The 17,439-nt window shown below is 56.0% G+C and overlaps 1 protein-coding gene across 1 annotated transcript; it reads right to left on the bottom strand.

Moving 5' to 3' along the window:
- Positions 1 to 629: 629 nt before the first annotated feature.
- Positions 630 to 12,422, bottom strand: SPACA6 (sperm acrosome associated 6). The gene is made up of 8 exons (XM_049787595.1): positions 12,155 to 12,422; positions 11,696 to 11,773; positions 3,226 to 3,294; positions 2,845 to 2,868; positions 2,099 to 2,176; positions 1,916 to 2,022; positions 1,229 to 1,385; positions 630 to 844 (listed from the first exon to the last, which is right to left on the bottom strand). Exons 1-8 carry the CDS (start codon positions 12,351 to 12,353, stop codon positions 630 to 632), a joined length of 927 nt encoding a protein of 308 aa, XP_049643552.1. The 5' UTR covers positions 12,354 to 12,422.
- Positions 12,423 to 17,439: the final 5,017 nt, after the last annotated feature.

The following is a 17,439-nucleotide window of genomic DNA, read 5'->3' as shown; positions in this document are numbered from 1 at the left end:
AAGGTCATCTATTCAAAGACCAAACACATCTGGGAAGCAGAAATAGAGTCTTTATTTTTAGGGATGAAAGAAACAGCATAAGGGAGGGAGAACATACCTTTGTTAGCTGCCTCTGTGGTACCAATGACAGAACGCCCTGCGGAAGCAAGAAGTGTGTGTGTGTGTGTGTGTGTGTGTGTGTGTGTGTAGTAGTGTGTGTTGTACTGTGTTGCACTCTTGAACCTGAGGAGCTGGGGAGACTCAGATTTACAAGTCTCGGGGCCCAGATTCTTGAGGAAGCAAGGTGTGTGTGTGTGTGTGTGTGTGTGTGTGTGTGTGTGTGTGTGTAAATTTGCGTGTGTGCATTTGTGTGTGCTGTGCCGTGCCGTGTTGTGTTGCACTCTTGAACCCGAGGAGCTGGGAGGACTCACATTTTAAAGTCTTGGGGCCCACCCAGATTCCTGGGTCAGAAAGGAGAGGAGACAGAGAAAGAAGGGAGCTGGACCGTTTTCTGCGTGCTGGTTTTGGGGCCACACCCGGCAGTGCTCAGGGGCTCCTCCTGACTCCACTCTCGGGAATGACTCCGGCCTGGCAGGCTCGAACCCGTGTCGGCAGGGCCGGAGGCAAACGCTGTGCTAGGGCCCGGGCACTCACCACCCCAGGACGGTGACAGTCGCCGCGGCGAGGGCGGCCACGGCGCCCAGCAGGAGCTGGTTGCCGGGGGTCAGCGCCCCGGGGCTGGCCAGCAGCTCGCCCAGGCTGGGCCTCGGGGTTCGCAGCGTCTCCAGGTCGCGCCGCCCCCAGCGCTGCACCTCGCGGAACAGGACCTGGAGCTCGGTCTCCGCGCGCGGCGGCGGGCCTGTCACTGCGGGGCGCCACGTCATCAGACCGAGCCCCGCCCACACCCGTTGGTCACGCCCCCAGTGGCTTGGCCCCGCCTCCCTGTACCTCTTACCCACTCCCTACCCTTAGCTGCAGCCACTTCCGGGTAACGCCCCTTACACCATTGGCCCGCCCCAACCTTAGCCCCGCCTCATCTCATAGCCACGCCCTCTCTAACCACGCTTCTTCCGGTGCATGGAACCCTTACCTCCGCCCCTAACCCAAGCCCCGCCCCTACCCTTAGCCCCGCCCTCACTTGCCTGGCCCCTCTAGAGTCAAAGCCTGTCTCTTAGCCCCGCCCACTTCTGGGCCCAGGCCGCGCCCTGCCTTTCTTTAGCGCCGCCCACTCCCGGGCCCAGGCCCGCACCGTTCAGGTAAAAGAAGAGCCGCGCCAGGGGATTCTGGTCGTGCGCGATGACGCAGCAGAAAGTGCCGCGGTGCTCGGGCTGCACCGGCCGGATCCGCGCCACGACGCCTCGGCCACCGGGCAGGTCGTGGAAGTACGTCATGTCCTGGGTTCGGAGCTGTGGGCGGGGCGCCGCGCGCTGTCAGTGAGTGGCAGGACTGGGCCCAACCCAGGGAAGGCCACGCCCCCAGTCCCCGCCCCTCGAGGGTTCCTATTGGCCGCGCGGTGCACCACTCAGGCCCGCCCCTCAAGAGTTCCTATTGGCCGCGCGGTGCACCAGGCCCGCCCCTTGAGGGTTCCTATTGGCCGCGCGATGCACCATTCATGCCCGCCCCTTGAGGGTTTCTATTGGCCGCGCGGTGCACCAGGCCCACCCCTCGAGGGTTTCTATTGGTCGGCGCGCCACTCAGGCCAGCCCCTCGAGGGTTCCCATTGGCCGTGCGGTGCACCACCGAGGCCCGCCCCTCGAGGGTTCCTATTGGCCGCGCGGTGCACCAGGACCGACCCTCAAGGGTTTCCATTGGCCGGTGTGGCCCTCTAGGCCCCGCCCCTGATCACGCCCTCTGCCCCGGGGCCTCGCTCTCCCTGCTCAGCCTAGGGAGACCCGGAGCGGAGCTCGGCCTTCCAGGTAAGCTTCGGGGCTCCCACCTGCGCCGCGAACTTCCAGGAGTAGACGATCTCCTCGCCGGGCAGCTGGAAGCCCACCGCGCAGGAGAAGAGCGCCTGGCGACCCCGCAGCACCGGCACGTCCTGGACTGAACGGGGCCGCGTCACCTGGCCGCCCCCTGCACCCCATCCCCGCGCCCCCCAAGTCATCTATCTGCCCCTTACCTGGGCAGTCCAGGGGCAGGTCGCACAAGGCCGAGTAGCAGCCGCGGCAGCGGAACCGCCGGGCCACCTCCTGCAGTCCTGCCGGAGGAGGGAGGGAATGCGGGGTCTCGGCTACACCTGCCGACCCTCTGGGGTGCAAGGACCCCCAGCGCACCCCTAAAGTGCTGACCTCGCCTCCCTGCGCCCGGGACAGAGCCTGGGCATTCTTGTCTCTAGCAGGGATAATGGGGCACTTGATCACTTTTAGGGCCAAGCCTGGGAGTGCTCAGGGACACCCCTAGCTCTGTGCTGGCTCTTGGCTCTTGTGCTGTGTTCGGGGTTCACGCCTGGCTCTGTGCTCAGGATCACTTCTAGGGGCCGGAGTGTTAGCACAGCGGTGGAGTGTTTGTCTTGCACTTGGCCGACCACCAGGATGGTGATTCCAGGCATCCCATGTGGTCCCCCGAGCCTGCCAGGAGGAACCTCTGAGTGCCTCTGGGTGTGGCCCAAAAACCAAAAAAAAAAAAAAAAAAATCACTCCTGGCCAGGCTTGGGGGGACCATATTTGCGCAAGGCAAATCTGCCCCCCTAGATTCACCATGTAAGGTGTGTGAGGGGCTGTTGAACAACAATAGCTCAGGTTCAAATGAAACACTTAGTTGCTCCCCCAGATCTCTCATTAGCTTCCTTAGGCCTCCCCCCCACCCTACTCCCAGCCAGATCTCCCCAATGTCCCCCAGCCCAGAGCTCTTGATTGAAGTGCTTACCACAGGGAGGGATGCAGTCCTGGACTGTGGAGAGAATGGACGTGTCACTGCTATGTCCCCACCTGTGGCTCTCAGGTGCTCACCTGGGACCCAGACCCGAGGGGTGGAGCCTATCTATTCAGGGAGATGGGGGGCCAGAGAGGCGAGGGGCTGCGCCTGAGAGGTGCTTTGCTGGTGCCAGTCACAGAAGGGGTGTGACCAGCCCAGCCTATTCACTGGATTTCTTTTCTAGAGAATTTAGGGCCAACCCTGAGACCCAGAAGAACCCACTAGGAGAAGTGGCTTTGCAAGGAGTGACTCCAAGTTGCAGTATGAGGACTGGATTGAGGGGAGTGGGGTGTCCCCGGAGTGAGGGGCTGGGAACAGACAAAGTCCCCTTACCTTCCTTCAACTGTGTAGTCACCTCCAGCATTTTCTTTGCTGCATTACTGAAGGCAACTTCAAAAGACCCTGGAATTGGGGGTGGGGGGAATGGCCTGCAGTTTACTAGGGGCCAGAATTCCAGGGCATACCTTTGGGGGTAGAGGGTCCATGCCCCAGCTTCCCTCTCTCTGTCTCATCCCTACCACATTCTCTGTCCTTACCTCCTCACACCCTGTCTCCCAGGAGGAGACATCTCCTCTCTGCTCCCACCTCCCAGGGCTCCTTTGAGCTGAGCTTGTTGGGGTACAGGGCAGAGATCAAATTCCTCCCCAAGGCCCTGCAATGGCAGACTTTTTCTTTGGGGGCACCCCCCCCCCCCAAGAAATGCCAGGGATATGCCAGGGATCAAACCTGGGTTGCTACATGCAAGACAAATGCCCTTTCCACTGTGCTATCACTCTATCCCCTATGGTAGTCTTTTCATTTCCCCTAGCAGCCTACTCCTTGCCCCTAGGGGTTTCTTCTTCCACCTCTGCTCCCCTTTGTTCCTCATGATTCCCATCTCATCTCCCAGTGCTCCACACGGCGTCCCCCATTTCTCTCTCCCTCCCCTTTTGCAGTTACACACAGGGGCCTCCAAGCAGGGCCTTTGTATCTATCTCCCCAGTAGGGAAACTGCCCTTCTTGAGGGTTGTGTCCTCAGACCTTGGGAGAGAGTACCAGCCAAAAATCTCAGGGGTCGGAGCAGTGGCACAGTGGTAGGACATTTGCCTTGCATGCGATAATCTAGGACAAACTGTGATTCAATCCCACAGTGTCCCATATGGTCCCCCAAGCCAGGAGCAATTTCTGAGCGCATAGCAGGAGTAACCCCTGAGCATCACTGGGTATGGCCCCCCCCCAAAACAAAACAAAATAAAAATCTCAGAAAAGCATCCATTTGTATAGATTAAATTCCAGAATCGTCCCTCCATTTAACGTTTATATAAGAACCAAGTCTAACATCCCCATAGGCACCAATCCCGCTGTGAACTGTTCAATAAGGAATTTTGGTTATAGAGTCCCTCAGTTTAATTCTTATGTTTGAACCAGGTAACGGGATTGTTGGATTTGCTCTTGTGTCCCCCTTATGCGCTGATAACGCCAGGTGGCATTATGCCTTGTTTGCCTGGGGACATTAAAATGGAAAATACTATACATACAAATAAGTTCTTATCTAATAGAGATAGGAACACACAAATCTTGTGGTGCAATGGAACCTTACAAACCCTGAACATTGACATGATGACCTGGCACAGGCCTCAGAGGTTTGGGTATTTTCCAGTCGCCCCTGAACCAGGGAAGCCATCTATGAAACATCCAACGTTGTTTATGACATCACCTGGAAGCAATCCTCTACCAGGGAAGACCCTACTGCTGCTCTGACATCGATTTACTCAAAAGAGTCTTCCCTTAACACTGAGAAGATTTTTTTTTTTGGGGGGGGGCCACACCCGGTGACGCTCAGGGGTTACTCCTGGCTATGCGCTCAGAAGTCGCTCCTGGCTTGGGGGACCATATGGGACACCGGGGGGATCGAACCGCAGTCCGTCCAAGGCTAGCGCAGGCAAGGCAGGCACCTTACCTCTAGCGCCACCCCCTGGCCCCGACACTGAGAAGATTTAAACAACAACAACAACCTGCGTACTGGACTGGGCTTTCTGCATTGCCCGTTAATTGCGAGTTGAAATTAGACGCCGCTCCGCACCATCCTGACTGTAGGATATACAGATTCCAGGACTTTCAATACAGAAACGTGAGATCAACAACAGAGACTGTAAAAAATATAACTGTATGGGTACTACGGACAGTGACTGGGATTGGACATACTAGTTTGCCTGGAGCCTAGAAATGGTCTTATGTCAGGAAACTTCAGGGGTAGGGTCTCCTTGTACTTAGGCCAAAGTTTTTCCTTTCCATGACCCTCATACTTTGGTGGGCCCATGCAAACGATAATTGCCACACTAACATTGTTTTTACAGTGCTCCTTTGACTCCGAACCTTTAAGAAACCACTAGTAAAAATATTTGGAACTATAAAAAAAAAGTTTACATTAGTGTTAACATATATGCTTTTAGATGCACTAGCATTCTGGAGGATAAAGGAGGGAGATAGGGGATATATGCTTGGGAACAGGGATGAAGGGAGGACAACACTGCTGGTGGAAAGGCCCTCATTTATTGTCACCGTGTACCTTAAATATCACTGTGTAAGATTTGCCATTATATATTCTAATAAATGTCTGTCATTTAAATATTAAAAAAATTCCAGAATCAAGCGGGCACGAAGTTATCTTCCATGTGGACTGGAATAAACTTCTATTTTATTTGGTGAGGGTTGTTTTGTACTGGGCTAGTCGTTGGATTAACTATTCAGGATATGCTCGTTATTCTTTTTCTTTGGGGGGGGGCACACCTGTCGACATCAAGAGTTGTTCCTGGTTCTGCACTCAGAAATCACCCCTGGTAGACTCGGGGGACACATGGGATGCTGGGAATCTAACCGGGGTCCCTCCCAGGTTGGTCCGAAGGTAAGGCAAACTGTGCTATTCTTCGACCTGGTGTGTTTGTTACTCATTAGATGGAAGCATCCAAACCTTTGGATTGAAGCATCCTTTGCATTGGTCCCTTACCCTACCTGTTCTCCACCCTAGGGTGTGGTCTGATGCTTCCCAATAAAGAACCTGGGTATTGGGGAAATTAATGTTAGCGATTTGTTTTTCCACGACTGAGCTCTCTGCTTCTTAGGAGAAGCCTTGTATGTGGAATTTCCTGAACCCGTTTTATCCCCTTAACCTTGTGTGGCTTATTTCCTGTGTCAGCATTTGCTTCCAGACCCCCTACATCTCCCCAATCCCCTGGAACTGGACCACGGGGCTTCCGCTAGAGCTAGTGGCAGCATATAACAATTTGCAAAGACATTTTGAAAATTGTCTGGCATTTCTGAAGCCAGAATGTTAGCACAGCAGGGAGGGCATTTTGCCTTGCACGCGATCAATCTAGCTTTGATCCCCAGCATCTCATAGGATCCCCTGAGCCTGCCAGGAGTGATTCCTGAGCACAGAGCCAGGAGTAACCCCTGAGCACCACTGGGTGTAGCCCAACACCCCCCTCCAAAAAAAAAAAAAAAGAACAACTCTAAAATGAACACACATACGCAAACTACATCTCCCAGGCTTCTCTGTAGTGGATGTGCCCTTCTTTATAAACACGTGACCAAGTTCTGACCATTGGTATATAAGTGACTGTGTGTGAGGGACAGTGAGTGAGAGATCAGGAAATAGCTTTGAAAGGGTCTGATAAGGAAAACCTACAGAGCTTAGGCATGTCCAGTCATGTCTTGAGGATACCTGGGTCCAAGCCTGGAGAGCCCCCAGACACCTCGTGAGCAGCACCAAATTCTGGGACCCAAGAACTGAATCTCTGGCCAGTTGAGTGGCTAAGCATCACTGAGTGTGGTCCCTGGACTCCCTGAGCCCTCCTGAAACCCGCCCATCTGGAAAATCAGAATTGTCATCTTATTTATTTATTTTGTTTGTTTGTTTTTTCGGGCCACACCTATTTGATGCTCAGGGGTTCTCCTGGCTAAGCGCTCAGAAATTGCCCCTGGCTTGGGGGGACCATATGGTACGCAGGGGATTGAACAGCGGTCCTTCCTTGGCTAGAGCTTGCAAGGCAGACACCTTACCTCTAGCACCACTTCGCCAGCCCCTTGTCATCTTATTTATACCAGCCTGTTTCTACCCGACAGTCTGAAACTGGGATTCGATGACTGGCACTCTAGCAGCCTTCTATGAATATGAGGCCAAGAGGAATAACAGAAAGCCTGGAGGAAATTAGGTGTGCTGGAGCTCAGAGCCACAGTGCTCATGTTTAGCACCTGATTCAGCTTATTTTTTGTTTGTTTTGTTTTGGGGCCATAGGTAGTGGTGCTCAGGGGTTTACTCGTGGCTCTGCACTCAGAAATCACTCCTGGCAGGCTCCAGAACCCTGTGAGGTACCAAAGATCGGACCCAGGTTGGTCGCACGCAAGCATGCAAGGTAAATGCCCTTCCTGCTATGCTATGGCTCAGGCCCCTCAGCTTATTTGTTTTTAGGGGAGAGCTAAGCTACTCACTTCTTGCAGGCACTGCGGGTGCCTCTGAGATTTCACAGGGAGTGGAAAAGAGATCAGGATTGTGGGTGCTCAGGGGAGACGGTGGGCTGTGAGCTGGAGAGGGGGAACCTGAGGCCACAGTTTGAGTTCAAAGGCAAGGTGGAGTTGGGGCTTAAGGACTTCATGCGTGGCCTCTGCTTGGTGTGGTCAGAAAGGGGAGTGGCATGGGCCGAAGTAACAGAATGGAGGCAGGGTATTTGCCTTGCATGCAAAAGGACAGTGGTTCGAATCCCTGCATCCCATATGCTCCCCCTGAGCCTGCCAGGAGTGATTTCTGAGCGTAGAGCCAGGAGTGGCCCCTGAGCATTGCTGGGTGTGTCCCAAAAAAAACAAAAAAAAAGGGGGGAGGGGTGGCAGAGCATAAGAGCCATCCAAGAATAGCTGCAGCAGAGGTCAAAGAGAGCACAGTGGGGCAGGCTCTTGCTTTGCACACGTTCAACCCGGCATCCCATAGGGTCCCCTGAGCCCCAGCAGGAGTGGTTCCTGTGCTTAAGAGCCCTGAGCATCATTGGATGTGGCCTGAAATTTTGTTTGTTTGTTTTGTTTGTTTTTGTAGTGCTAGGGACCATATGGAATGCTGGGAAACGAATCTGGTTAGCTACATGCAAGGCAAACACCCTACTTACTGCTATTAATCTGGCCCCTAAAGAATTAAGTTTTGTTTTTTGTTTTGTTTTGGGGCCACACACCCAGCTGTGCTCAAGGGTTACTCGTGGCTCTGTGATCAGAAATCATTCCTGGCAGGGGAGAGGAGAGATTAAAAAAAAAGAAATCATTCCTGGCAAGCTCGGGGGACCATAGGAGATGCTGAGGATCAAATCCTGGTCGCCCTACCTACTGTGCTATGGCTCCAGCCCTAAAGACTTAATTTTTTTTTTTTTTTTTTTTTTTTTTTGGTTTTTGGGCCACACCCGGTGACGCTCAGGGGTTACTCCTGGCTATGCGCTCAGAAGTCGCTCCTGGCTTGGGGGACCATATGGGACGCCGGGGGATCGAACCGCGGTCCGTCTCCTAGGCTAGCACAGGTAAGGCAGGCACCTTACCTCGAGCGCCACCGCCCGGCCCCCAATTTTTTTTTTTTTTATGTTGGCTTTTCTGTACCTACAGATAATTCTTAGGCACCAGCTAGATATCTAAGAATTCAGTGCAAATCTCCTTGATTCTTTTTTGTTAGTGATTTTGTTTTAATTTAAATATTCACATATGACTAATACTCACATATGACTGAATTTAAAAAAAAAAAATTCGGGGCCAGAGTGGTAGCACAGTAGTAGGGAGTTTACCTTGCACACGGCTGATCCAGGACAGACATGGGTTCAATCCTCGACATCTCATATGGTTCCCCCAAGCCAAGAGTGAGTTTTGAGTGCAGAGCCAGAGTAACCCGAGCCCCACTGGGTGTGACCAAAACCAACCAATCAAACCGAAGGATGGCTGAGCGATGTTCACCAAAAGTGAGAGTCACCATACAAAGGGTAAACCTTGAGCGGGCAAAGCCAAATGAATCAGACACCGGCGGGGAATCACGAGGAAGGGGAAGCTGTCTGTCCCCAGTTTTGGAGCTTGTAGATCAAGGCACAAGCAGGGGTGAGGTCCACAGCACACCAGGCATATTCGGCAGAGACATCCACAGTGGTTGCAAGAAAGGAGCAGCTTAGGTTTCCTTGGCATGCCCAGCTCAGTGAGGCAGAGCACGGATCCCCAAAATCTCACAGGCCCCTAAGCACCACCAGAAGGCCACGGGGCCCCCAGCACCACTGGCCCATACAGCACCCCATCATCACAGCAAGGCTGGACAGTCGGGTATCGCCGCCATAACGCACTGAGCACCACCAAGGACTACAGAGAAAACTCCAGGTCAGCTCTGGCTCCTCTGGTCCCTGTGACCACCCCACAGCCTCTGGGCACCTCGGTTTTGTCATTTGGAAATGGGGTGAGTGGGGCAAGCAGTCCCAGATGGATGCCAGGCCTCACTTGTGAGGGCATGGAAGAATGGCTGTATGCTGAAGACCCAGCTCAGTGGGGTGGGCACTTGCCTGGCACACGGCAGACCCAGTTGGCCTCCCAAAGTCTCATCATGTTTCCCCAAGCATTGGCCTGGAGTGATCCCTGAGCACTCCTTGGTGTGGCCCCCCAAAATCAACAATGTACTGCAAAGGGCACTTAGCACCGAGAAATGTGAGGGGGTCAGTTCCCAGCATTCCCAAGTTTGGGATGAGAAAGTGGCACAGGTCATGGGGTACACAGGGCATCCCCTCCCCAAAATCGACATTGGGCACAAAGGACATTCCTAATCTGGGCAAAATTTTCAGAGAGCCATGTGAACTCAGAACTGCCACACAGGACGCTGGAGTGATAGCATAGCGGGAGGGCGTTTGCCTTGCAAGCGGCTGACCCAGGACTGACCTGGGTTCGATTCCTGGCATTCCGTATGTCCCCCGAGCCTGCCAGGAGCGATTGATTCTGAGTGCAGAGCCAGGAGTAAGCCCTGAGCACTGCCGGGTGTGGCACAAAAACAAACAAAAAGAACTACACACAAGTTCTGCAGGTGAAGCTGCCTCTCTCTGTTTCTCTCTTCTCTCTCTGTCTCTGTCTCTATCTCAGGCCCAGGCAGCCAGAACCTGGTGTTCCTCACTCCCACACAGCCCTAATCACCCCTCCCTGAGTCCGCCTGCACTTGTGTCTGGGACTGATCCCCGGCACCATCATTGGTACCCCCAGTGCCCCACAGTTCTGGGCTCTTGTCTTTGAGCCCCCGTCAACTGCATAAGAGACCCAACCTCTGTCCCCGCCTCAGACAGACCCTGCACAGCACAAAGCAACGGAGCTTCAGGAAGGTTCGACCTCACATCCGGGAGGCAGATGGATCTGGCTGATACATTTCCACCAGCGCCTATCTGTCCACTGGGGAGTGAAAGCACCAGAGTGAGAGCACTGGCCGCTAAGTCCTCTCCCCTCCCCTGACCATCCCAGGAAAAATCCACCGTTTTTGATATCAACAATATAATATAATAATATCGGTTGTTCAGATTAATGTATATCAATGTTAATATGGTTTTAATACTAAAATATATATTAATAGGGCCCAGAGAGATAGCACAGCAGCGTTTGCCTTGCAAGCAGCCGATCCAGGACCAAAGGTGGTTGGTTCGAATCCCGGCGTCCCATATGGTCCCCCGTGCCTGCCAGGAGCTATTTCTGAGCAGACAGCCAGGAGTAACACCAAAATATATATATATATATATATATATATATATATATATATATATATTAATATAAACACCATATAATAGTGTGACAATATGATACTGTGATGTTAACATTGCTAAAATAAATTTTATTCGTGATATATTCATATTCATAATGTAATAATAAAAGCCACACTCTTCCCTATCCCACACCTTTCTGTTTTGCCTCCACAGCTCAGATAACCTGCTGCCTGCCATAAAGGTACTTTCCAAATTAGGTCTATTGCCCCTCTGAACCCCGAAGTGCAGGGACAGTGACCCCTTTTCCCTGGGTCGACAGGGCCTTCCTGGCACATCTAGGACCTGAGGATTCCCCCCACAGTACTTCATCAGCTCCATCAGCCTCCAGCATCTTCCTCCACATGCTTCGAGGGAGCCTGGCTCCCCCTGCACCCCCTTTTGCCATGCTCAGAATGGCCCCTGGGCCCCTACACACCCTGGTACAGGGGAAACTCCTTAGTTTCAAGAGCTTTGCCCAAAGGCCTGATGGGCAAGGACAGGAGTCGAAATAAGCCTCCAGGACCCCAAGGGGCGTCCCTTCTGGGCATGCCTGCTGTCCTCACAGTCTCAGTGAGGTGGTCAGTGACTTGGGGCCATAAAACCTGCCACAGACACCGCCTCGGATCCCTAGAAACATCTCCTGAACTACTCGCTCCCGGGTCCACCTATAAGATGTGGAATCACTGAACCTTTATAAATTATATATTTTGGGGGTTGTTGGGGAGCATTATGGATCAAACCCCAGGGTCTCATGCAAGCAATGTTCCGGCTTCATCTCTACAACCCAGCCCATTTCTCCTTTTTGGGGGGAGCTATGCCTGGTGGTGCTTAGGGGTGATTCCTGTTTCTGTGCTCAGGGATCACCCCCAGCAGGGATCAACACCCCCGGTCTCTCCGAGTCCTGCTCACTCTAAGGAACAAATTCGCCCTGCTCCTTGTATGTCCCAAATTCCTCCACAACAGCGAACCGAGCTCAGCTCCCCTCTGAGCACAGCCTCACTCCGGGGGTCTCCTCATGCGCCCCTCCCCCAAGGTACCCCACTCACCCTTGGCCCTAGCCTCCTCCTGCAGGGCGTGGGTCATCTGGGTGAAGGCATCATGCAGGCGGCCACGCTCATCGTAGTCTGCGGGGACAGCGCTGCTAGGGTCAGGTCACCCCCAAATGCTCCACAGCCTTATTTTTGGGTTCCCCAAAAACCCGCCCTCTCTCTCTCTGGGGCTGTCTCTGCCTCCATATCTGTCTCCCCTGAGTCTCTGTACCCCACATCTTTTGTCACCGAATCTCTGCCCCCACCGCTCTCTTTTGTGTGCATGGTTTGGGGGTGGCCTCAGCTCTGTTCTGGGGCATCACCCCTGCAGGTGACAGGGCCCCCTAGGCCCACTGAGTCACCTCTCAGGCACCTGTGACAACCTGTCTGTCAGGCCTGCAACACCATCTCCAGACAAGCCTGCCCCTGCCTCTCTGCCTGTCCCTCTGCAAATGGGGTGCAGGGGGGCCTCCTCACTGATCTCGATGTCCCGGAGCCCCTTGAAAGCAGAAACAAATGCCTCCATGCAGCCCTCCAGCTTGGGGCTGTCTTCGCCCAGGAAGAACTGGCAAACACGCAGGCGCTCCTCGTAGCTGGTGAAGCAAAGCAGGCAGCCTGGGACCCGGAGAGCAAGGCCCAGCAGGAAGAGTAGGGCCAGGGACACCTTGGGGGCCATGGCGGGTCCTGGCAACAGCTATGAGGTCACCTGGGTGGGGGAGGGGCAGGCACCAGGGGTCAGGGGTCAGTGGTCAGGTCGGACACATGTCCCCCCACACTCCCAAGGCTGCAGGTCGGGCCGGGCGCCGGGTTCCCAAGAACCTCACCTGTGACCTCCACATCCTCACAGGTTTAAGGGTCTCAGGGACCCAGCGGCCAGCAATGGGGTGGGGAAGGGTCCCCCAAAGATGGGATCAAGGGTGCAGCTGCAGCCCCTGGACACACAGGCACACCCAGGTGCAGTGATTACTCCGGATGGATGGATGGATGAATGGTTGGATGGATGGGTGGGTGGGTTGGTGGCTGGATGGATGAGTGGATGAATGGATAGATGGGTGGGTGGCTGGATGAATAGATGGATGGGTGGGTGGATGGATGGTTGGATGGTTGGTTGAATGGATGGATGGATGGATGGATGGATGGATGGATGGATGGTGGGTGGGTGGATGGATGGATGGTTGGATGGTTGGTTGAATGGATGGATGGATGGTGGGTGGGTGGGTGGATGAATGGATAGATGGGTGGGTGGCTGGATGAATAGATGGATGGGTGGGTGGATGGATGGATGGTTGGTTGAATGGATGGATGGATGGATGGATGGATGGATGGATGGATGGGTGGGTGGGTGGGTGGATGAATGGATGGATGGGTGGGTGGATGGATGGATGGATGGGGGTGGGTGGATGGATGGATGGGTGGGTGGGTGGATGAATGGTTGGATGGATGGGTGGGTAGATGGATGGATGGGTGGGTAGATGGATGGATGGGTGAATGTATGTATGTATGTATGTATGTATGTATGTATGTATGGATGGATGGTTAGTTGGATGGTTGGGTGGGTGGGTGGATGGATGGGTGAATGTATGTATGTATGGATAGATGGGTGGGTGGCTGGATGAATAGATGGATGGGTGGGTGGATGGATGGTTGGTTGAATGGATGGATGGATGGATGGTGGGTGGGTGGATGGATGGATGGTTGGATGGTTGGTTGAATGGATGGATGGATGGTGGGTGGGTGGGTGGATGAATGGATAGATGGGTGGGTGGCTGGATGAATAGATGGATGGGTGGGTGGATGGATGGATGGTTGGATGGTTGGTTGAATGGATGGATGGATGGATGGTGGGTGGGTGGGTGGGTAGATGGATGGATGGATGGGTGGGTGGGTGGATGAATGGATGGATGGGTGGGTGGATGGATGAATAGATGGATGGGTGGGTGGATGGATGGATGGTTGGATGGTTGGTTGAATGGATGGATGGATGGATGGTGGGTGGGTGGGTGGGTAGATGGATGGATGGATGGGTGGGTGGGTGGATGAATGGATGGATGGGTGGGTGGATGGATGGATGGATGGGGGTGGGTGGATGGATGGATGGGTGAATGTATGTATGTATGTATGGATGGATGGATGGATGGATGGATGGTTAGTTGGATGGTTGGGTGGGTGGTTGGATGAATGGTTGGATGGATGGGTGGGTGGATGGATGGGTGAATGTATGTATGTATGTATGGTTAGTTGGATGGTTGGGTGGGTGGATGGATGGATGGGTGAATGTATGTATGTATGGATGGATGGATGGTTAGTTGGATGGTTGGTTGGATGGGTGGGTGGATGGATGGATGGGTGGATGGATGGGTGGGTGGATGGACAGACCAGGATGACGGGGTACCGGCGAGGGGCTGTGGGGTCCCACTGGGGGCGCCCCCTGGGGAAAGCTAGGAGGCCGTATAGTGAACTCCGTGGGTGTCTTTCTCAACTATACAACCTCCTACCTCAGCCCAGGGGGTGCAGCAGGGACAGACAGACAGACGCAAGGACAGACGCACACGGACAGAGGGGGGCCGGGGAGGCCCAGCCGCACAGTGAGCCCCGACACTGACCCACAGACTCGAGCTTGTGTGTAGCGAAGGCCCCGCAAGGTCGGGCTCTACGGGTGGGTGCCAGGACCCAGGAATCGGGGGCCCCCGGCCCCTCCTCTGTCCCACAGAATCCCAACCAGCCTCCGCCCTCAGATTCCAGATTCCCAAGTTCATATGCCCTGTCCCCCTTTCCAGGGACCCCGAGCCCCGAGCTGGGCCCAGCTTCATGACAGTGGGGGAAATAATACCCCCGCATGATGTCCCCCCAGGGCAGTCCTCCCAGGCCGAACCTTCCCAGCACCCTTAGATCTGAGCAACCAGCCCAGGACCCCAGATGAAGGGTTGCTTGCTCGGAGGGGCACCCCCAGACTCACAGCCCTTCCTCCTCCTCTTCTCTCCTGGCTCTCACAAACACCCTTTGGGGGTCCTGCTGCAGTTGGAGGGGAGGCTGATGGGCCACCTCCAACCTGGGATGGGCGACTCAGGGACCCAACCCCTCGCCCCAGCATTGCCCCTCTCCTTTCTACCTGCCTCTCTGTCTCTCTGTCTCCCAGTCTGTCTCTATCGGTCTGTGTGTCTCTGCCTCTCCCTGTCTCTCTCTCTTTGTGTCTCTAGTTTCTCTGTACCCCATCCCTGCCCTAGGCTCCCAAGCCAGACTCTTCTCTCTCCTTCCCTCCCTCTGGCCTCCTCCTCTTCCTCTCTGTCTCTCTCTCTACTTCTCTGTCCCTCTCCCTTTCCTGCTCTTTCTCTTTTTCCTCTCTTCCTTTTCCCTCCCTCTCTCTACCTACTCTTTATCCTGCACCCCTCAATCTCTCACTCCCTCAATCTCTATCTTATGTCTCTCGTCCCTCTTTCTGTCTCTCTCTCCCTCAATTTCTGTCTCTCTCTCCCTCATTTCTGTCTCTCCTCTCTGTCCCTCTTTCCCTCTTCTTTCTCTATCCTCTCTCCTCTCTTTCTGTCTCTCCTCTCTGTCCTTCTTTCCCTCTTCTTTCTCTATCCTCTGTCCTCTTTCTGTCTCTCCCTTCTCTTTATCTTCCCCTCCCTCAGTCTGTCTCTCAGTCTCTCCATCTGTATCCCATCTCTCTCCTCCGTCTTTCTGCCTCTCTCCTTCAATCTCTCTCCTCTCTGCCCCTCTTCTCCCTCTCTCTCTCTCTCTCCTGTCTCTGTTCTCTGTCTCCTTCCTCAATCTGTCTCCCTCCCTTCTCTCTTTATCCTCTCCTCCCTCAATCTTTCTCTCACTCCTGCAATCTCTCTATCCTCCATCTCTTCTCCCTCTCTGTCTCTCCCTCTCCTCTCTCCCTCTTTCTCTCAGTCTCTCTCTCCTCTCTCCCTCCTTCTCTCTGTCTCTGTCCCTCCTCCCTCCAGCCAGGGAGTGGGGGGGGGCAGGCTCAGCCCCCCGGGACCCTCCGGACCCCGAAGCCCGGCCTAGGGGGGGGCGGAGGGAGAAGCGAGGCGGCGCCGCCCCCCGCGACCTGGCCCCGAGCCCGGCGGCTCCCGGCATGCCCCGGGCGCGGGGGAGGGGGGTGCGGGAGGGGGAGGGGGAGGGGCGGCTGCTTCTGGGGGCCGCGGGTCCTGGGCCTGGGGCCGGGGGGTGGGGGAGAGGGGAGAAACGGAGCCTGGGGGGGGGGGAAGCCGCGCGCGCTCAAGGTCAGCGCCCGGGGCGGGGGTCGGAGGGCGCCGCCGCCTCCGCGCAGCCCCCCGGGAGCGCGGGGTCAGGGAGCGACCCAAACAGTCTGGCGCCATGGCGACGAGGCCCGCCCCTTAACCCCTGCGGCGCCGGGCCCGGCGGGCGAGGGGGCGGGGGCCGCGGGGAGGGGGCGCGCCCGGGCGGCGGCGAGCTTTCGGGGGCGGCGCGGGGATGCCGGGGTGCCAACGGCGCCGGAGGGGCCCCCCAGGCCCGGCCCGGCGCCGCACCCCCAAACCCGGCCCCGCAGCCCGGCCCGGCCCGGACGGCGCCCCGGACCCCACCCGCCGCCGCACCCCGAGGCCGCCGCCCGCCCGCCCGCCCGGACCCGCACTCACGCGCCGCCGCCCGCGCTCCGGCTCCCGGCCCCGCCGCCGCCGCCGCCGCCGCCCCGATCGCTCGCGCCCGCCCGCCGCCCGCCCCGCGCTGGCCCCCGGCCAGGCCGAAAAATTCCATCCCGCGCCCGGAGGAGGAGGAGGAGGAGGAGGAGGAGGAGGAGGAGGAGGAGGAGGCGATGGGGGAGGGGGAGGCGCCAGCCGAGTGACGCAGGCGCGGGAGGGACAAAGACGGGCCGGGGCCGGTCGGGGTTCGGGGCGCGAGCGGGGCTCCCCGGCCTCCCTCCCGCCGCCGAGCCCGGCCCAGCCGCCGCCCTCGGCCCCCGCCCGCCCGCCCTCCCTCCCTCCCTCCCTCCCTCTCTCTCTCTTTCTCTCTCTCTCTCTCTCTCTCTCTCTCTCCCTCCCTCTCTCTCTCCCTCCCTCCCTCCCTCTCTCTGTCTCTATCTCTCCCTTCCCTCCCTCTCTCTCTCCCTCTTTCCCTCCTTCCCTCTCTGTCTCCCTATCTCTCCCTTCCCTCCCTCTTTCTGTCTCTCTATCTCTCCCTTCCCTCCCTCTCTCTGTCTCTCTATCTCTCCCTTCCCTCCCTCTCTCTCTCCCTCTTTCCCTCCTTCCCTCTGTCTCCCTATCTCTCCCTTCCCTCCCTCTTTCTGTCTCTCTATCTCTCCCTTCCCTCCCTCTCTCTGTCTCTCTATCTCTCCCTTCCCTCCCTCTCTCTGCCCCTCTTTCCCTCCTTCCCTCTCTCCATCTCTTCTCCCTTTCCCTCTCTTTCTCTTTCTGTGTCTCCTTCCCTCTCTCCCTCAATCTCTGTTTCTCTTTTTCCTCTCTCCTCTGTCCCGCTTTTCCTCCTTCCCTCTGTCTCTCCTCTCCTCTCTCTCCCCCTCTTCCTCCTCTCTCCATCTCTCTCCCTCCCTCTCCTCTCTCCCCCTCTTTCCTCCTTCTGTCTTCCTTCTCTCTCCTCTCCTCTCTCCCTCTCCTCCCTCTCTTCCTCTCTCTCCCTGTCTTCTCTACTTCTCTCCCTCTCCATCTCTCTTCCCCTCTCTCCCCCCCTCTCTCCCTCTCTCCATCTCTCTTCCCCTCTCTCCCCCTCTCTCTCCCTCTCTCCATCTCTGTCTCCTCTCTCCCTCTCTCCAGCTCTCTCCCGCTCTCTCCTCTGTCGCTCTT

Source organism: Suncus etruscus, chromosome 14 (genome assembly GCF_024139225.1).
Source record: "Suncus etruscus isolate mSunEtr1 chromosome 14, mSunEtr1.pri.cur, whole genome shotgun sequence".
NCBI classification, from domain to species: domain Eukaryota; kingdom Metazoa; phylum Chordata; class Mammalia; order Eulipotyphla; family Soricidae; genus Suncus; species Suncus etruscus.
The sequence above is the reverse complement of the archived record's forward strand: the minus strand, read 5'-3'. Positions and strand labels throughout refer to the sequence as shown.

Excerpts from the sequence above, each read along its gene's own strand:
- SPACA6 (XM_049787595.1), bottom strand. The coding sequence starts at position 12,353 with ATGGCCCCCAAGGTGTCCCTGGCCCTACTCTTCCTGCTGGGCCTTGCT. Across the intron at positions 2,869-3,225 it reads GACTACACAGTTGAAGGAAG|TCCAGGACTGCATCCCTCCC; the intron begins GTAAGGGGACTT and ends TTCTCTCCACAG. Across the intron at positions 845-1,228 it reads GCTCTTCTTTTACCTGAACG|TGACAGGCCCGCCGCCGCGC; the intron begins GTGCGGGCCTGG and ends GGCGCCCCGCAG.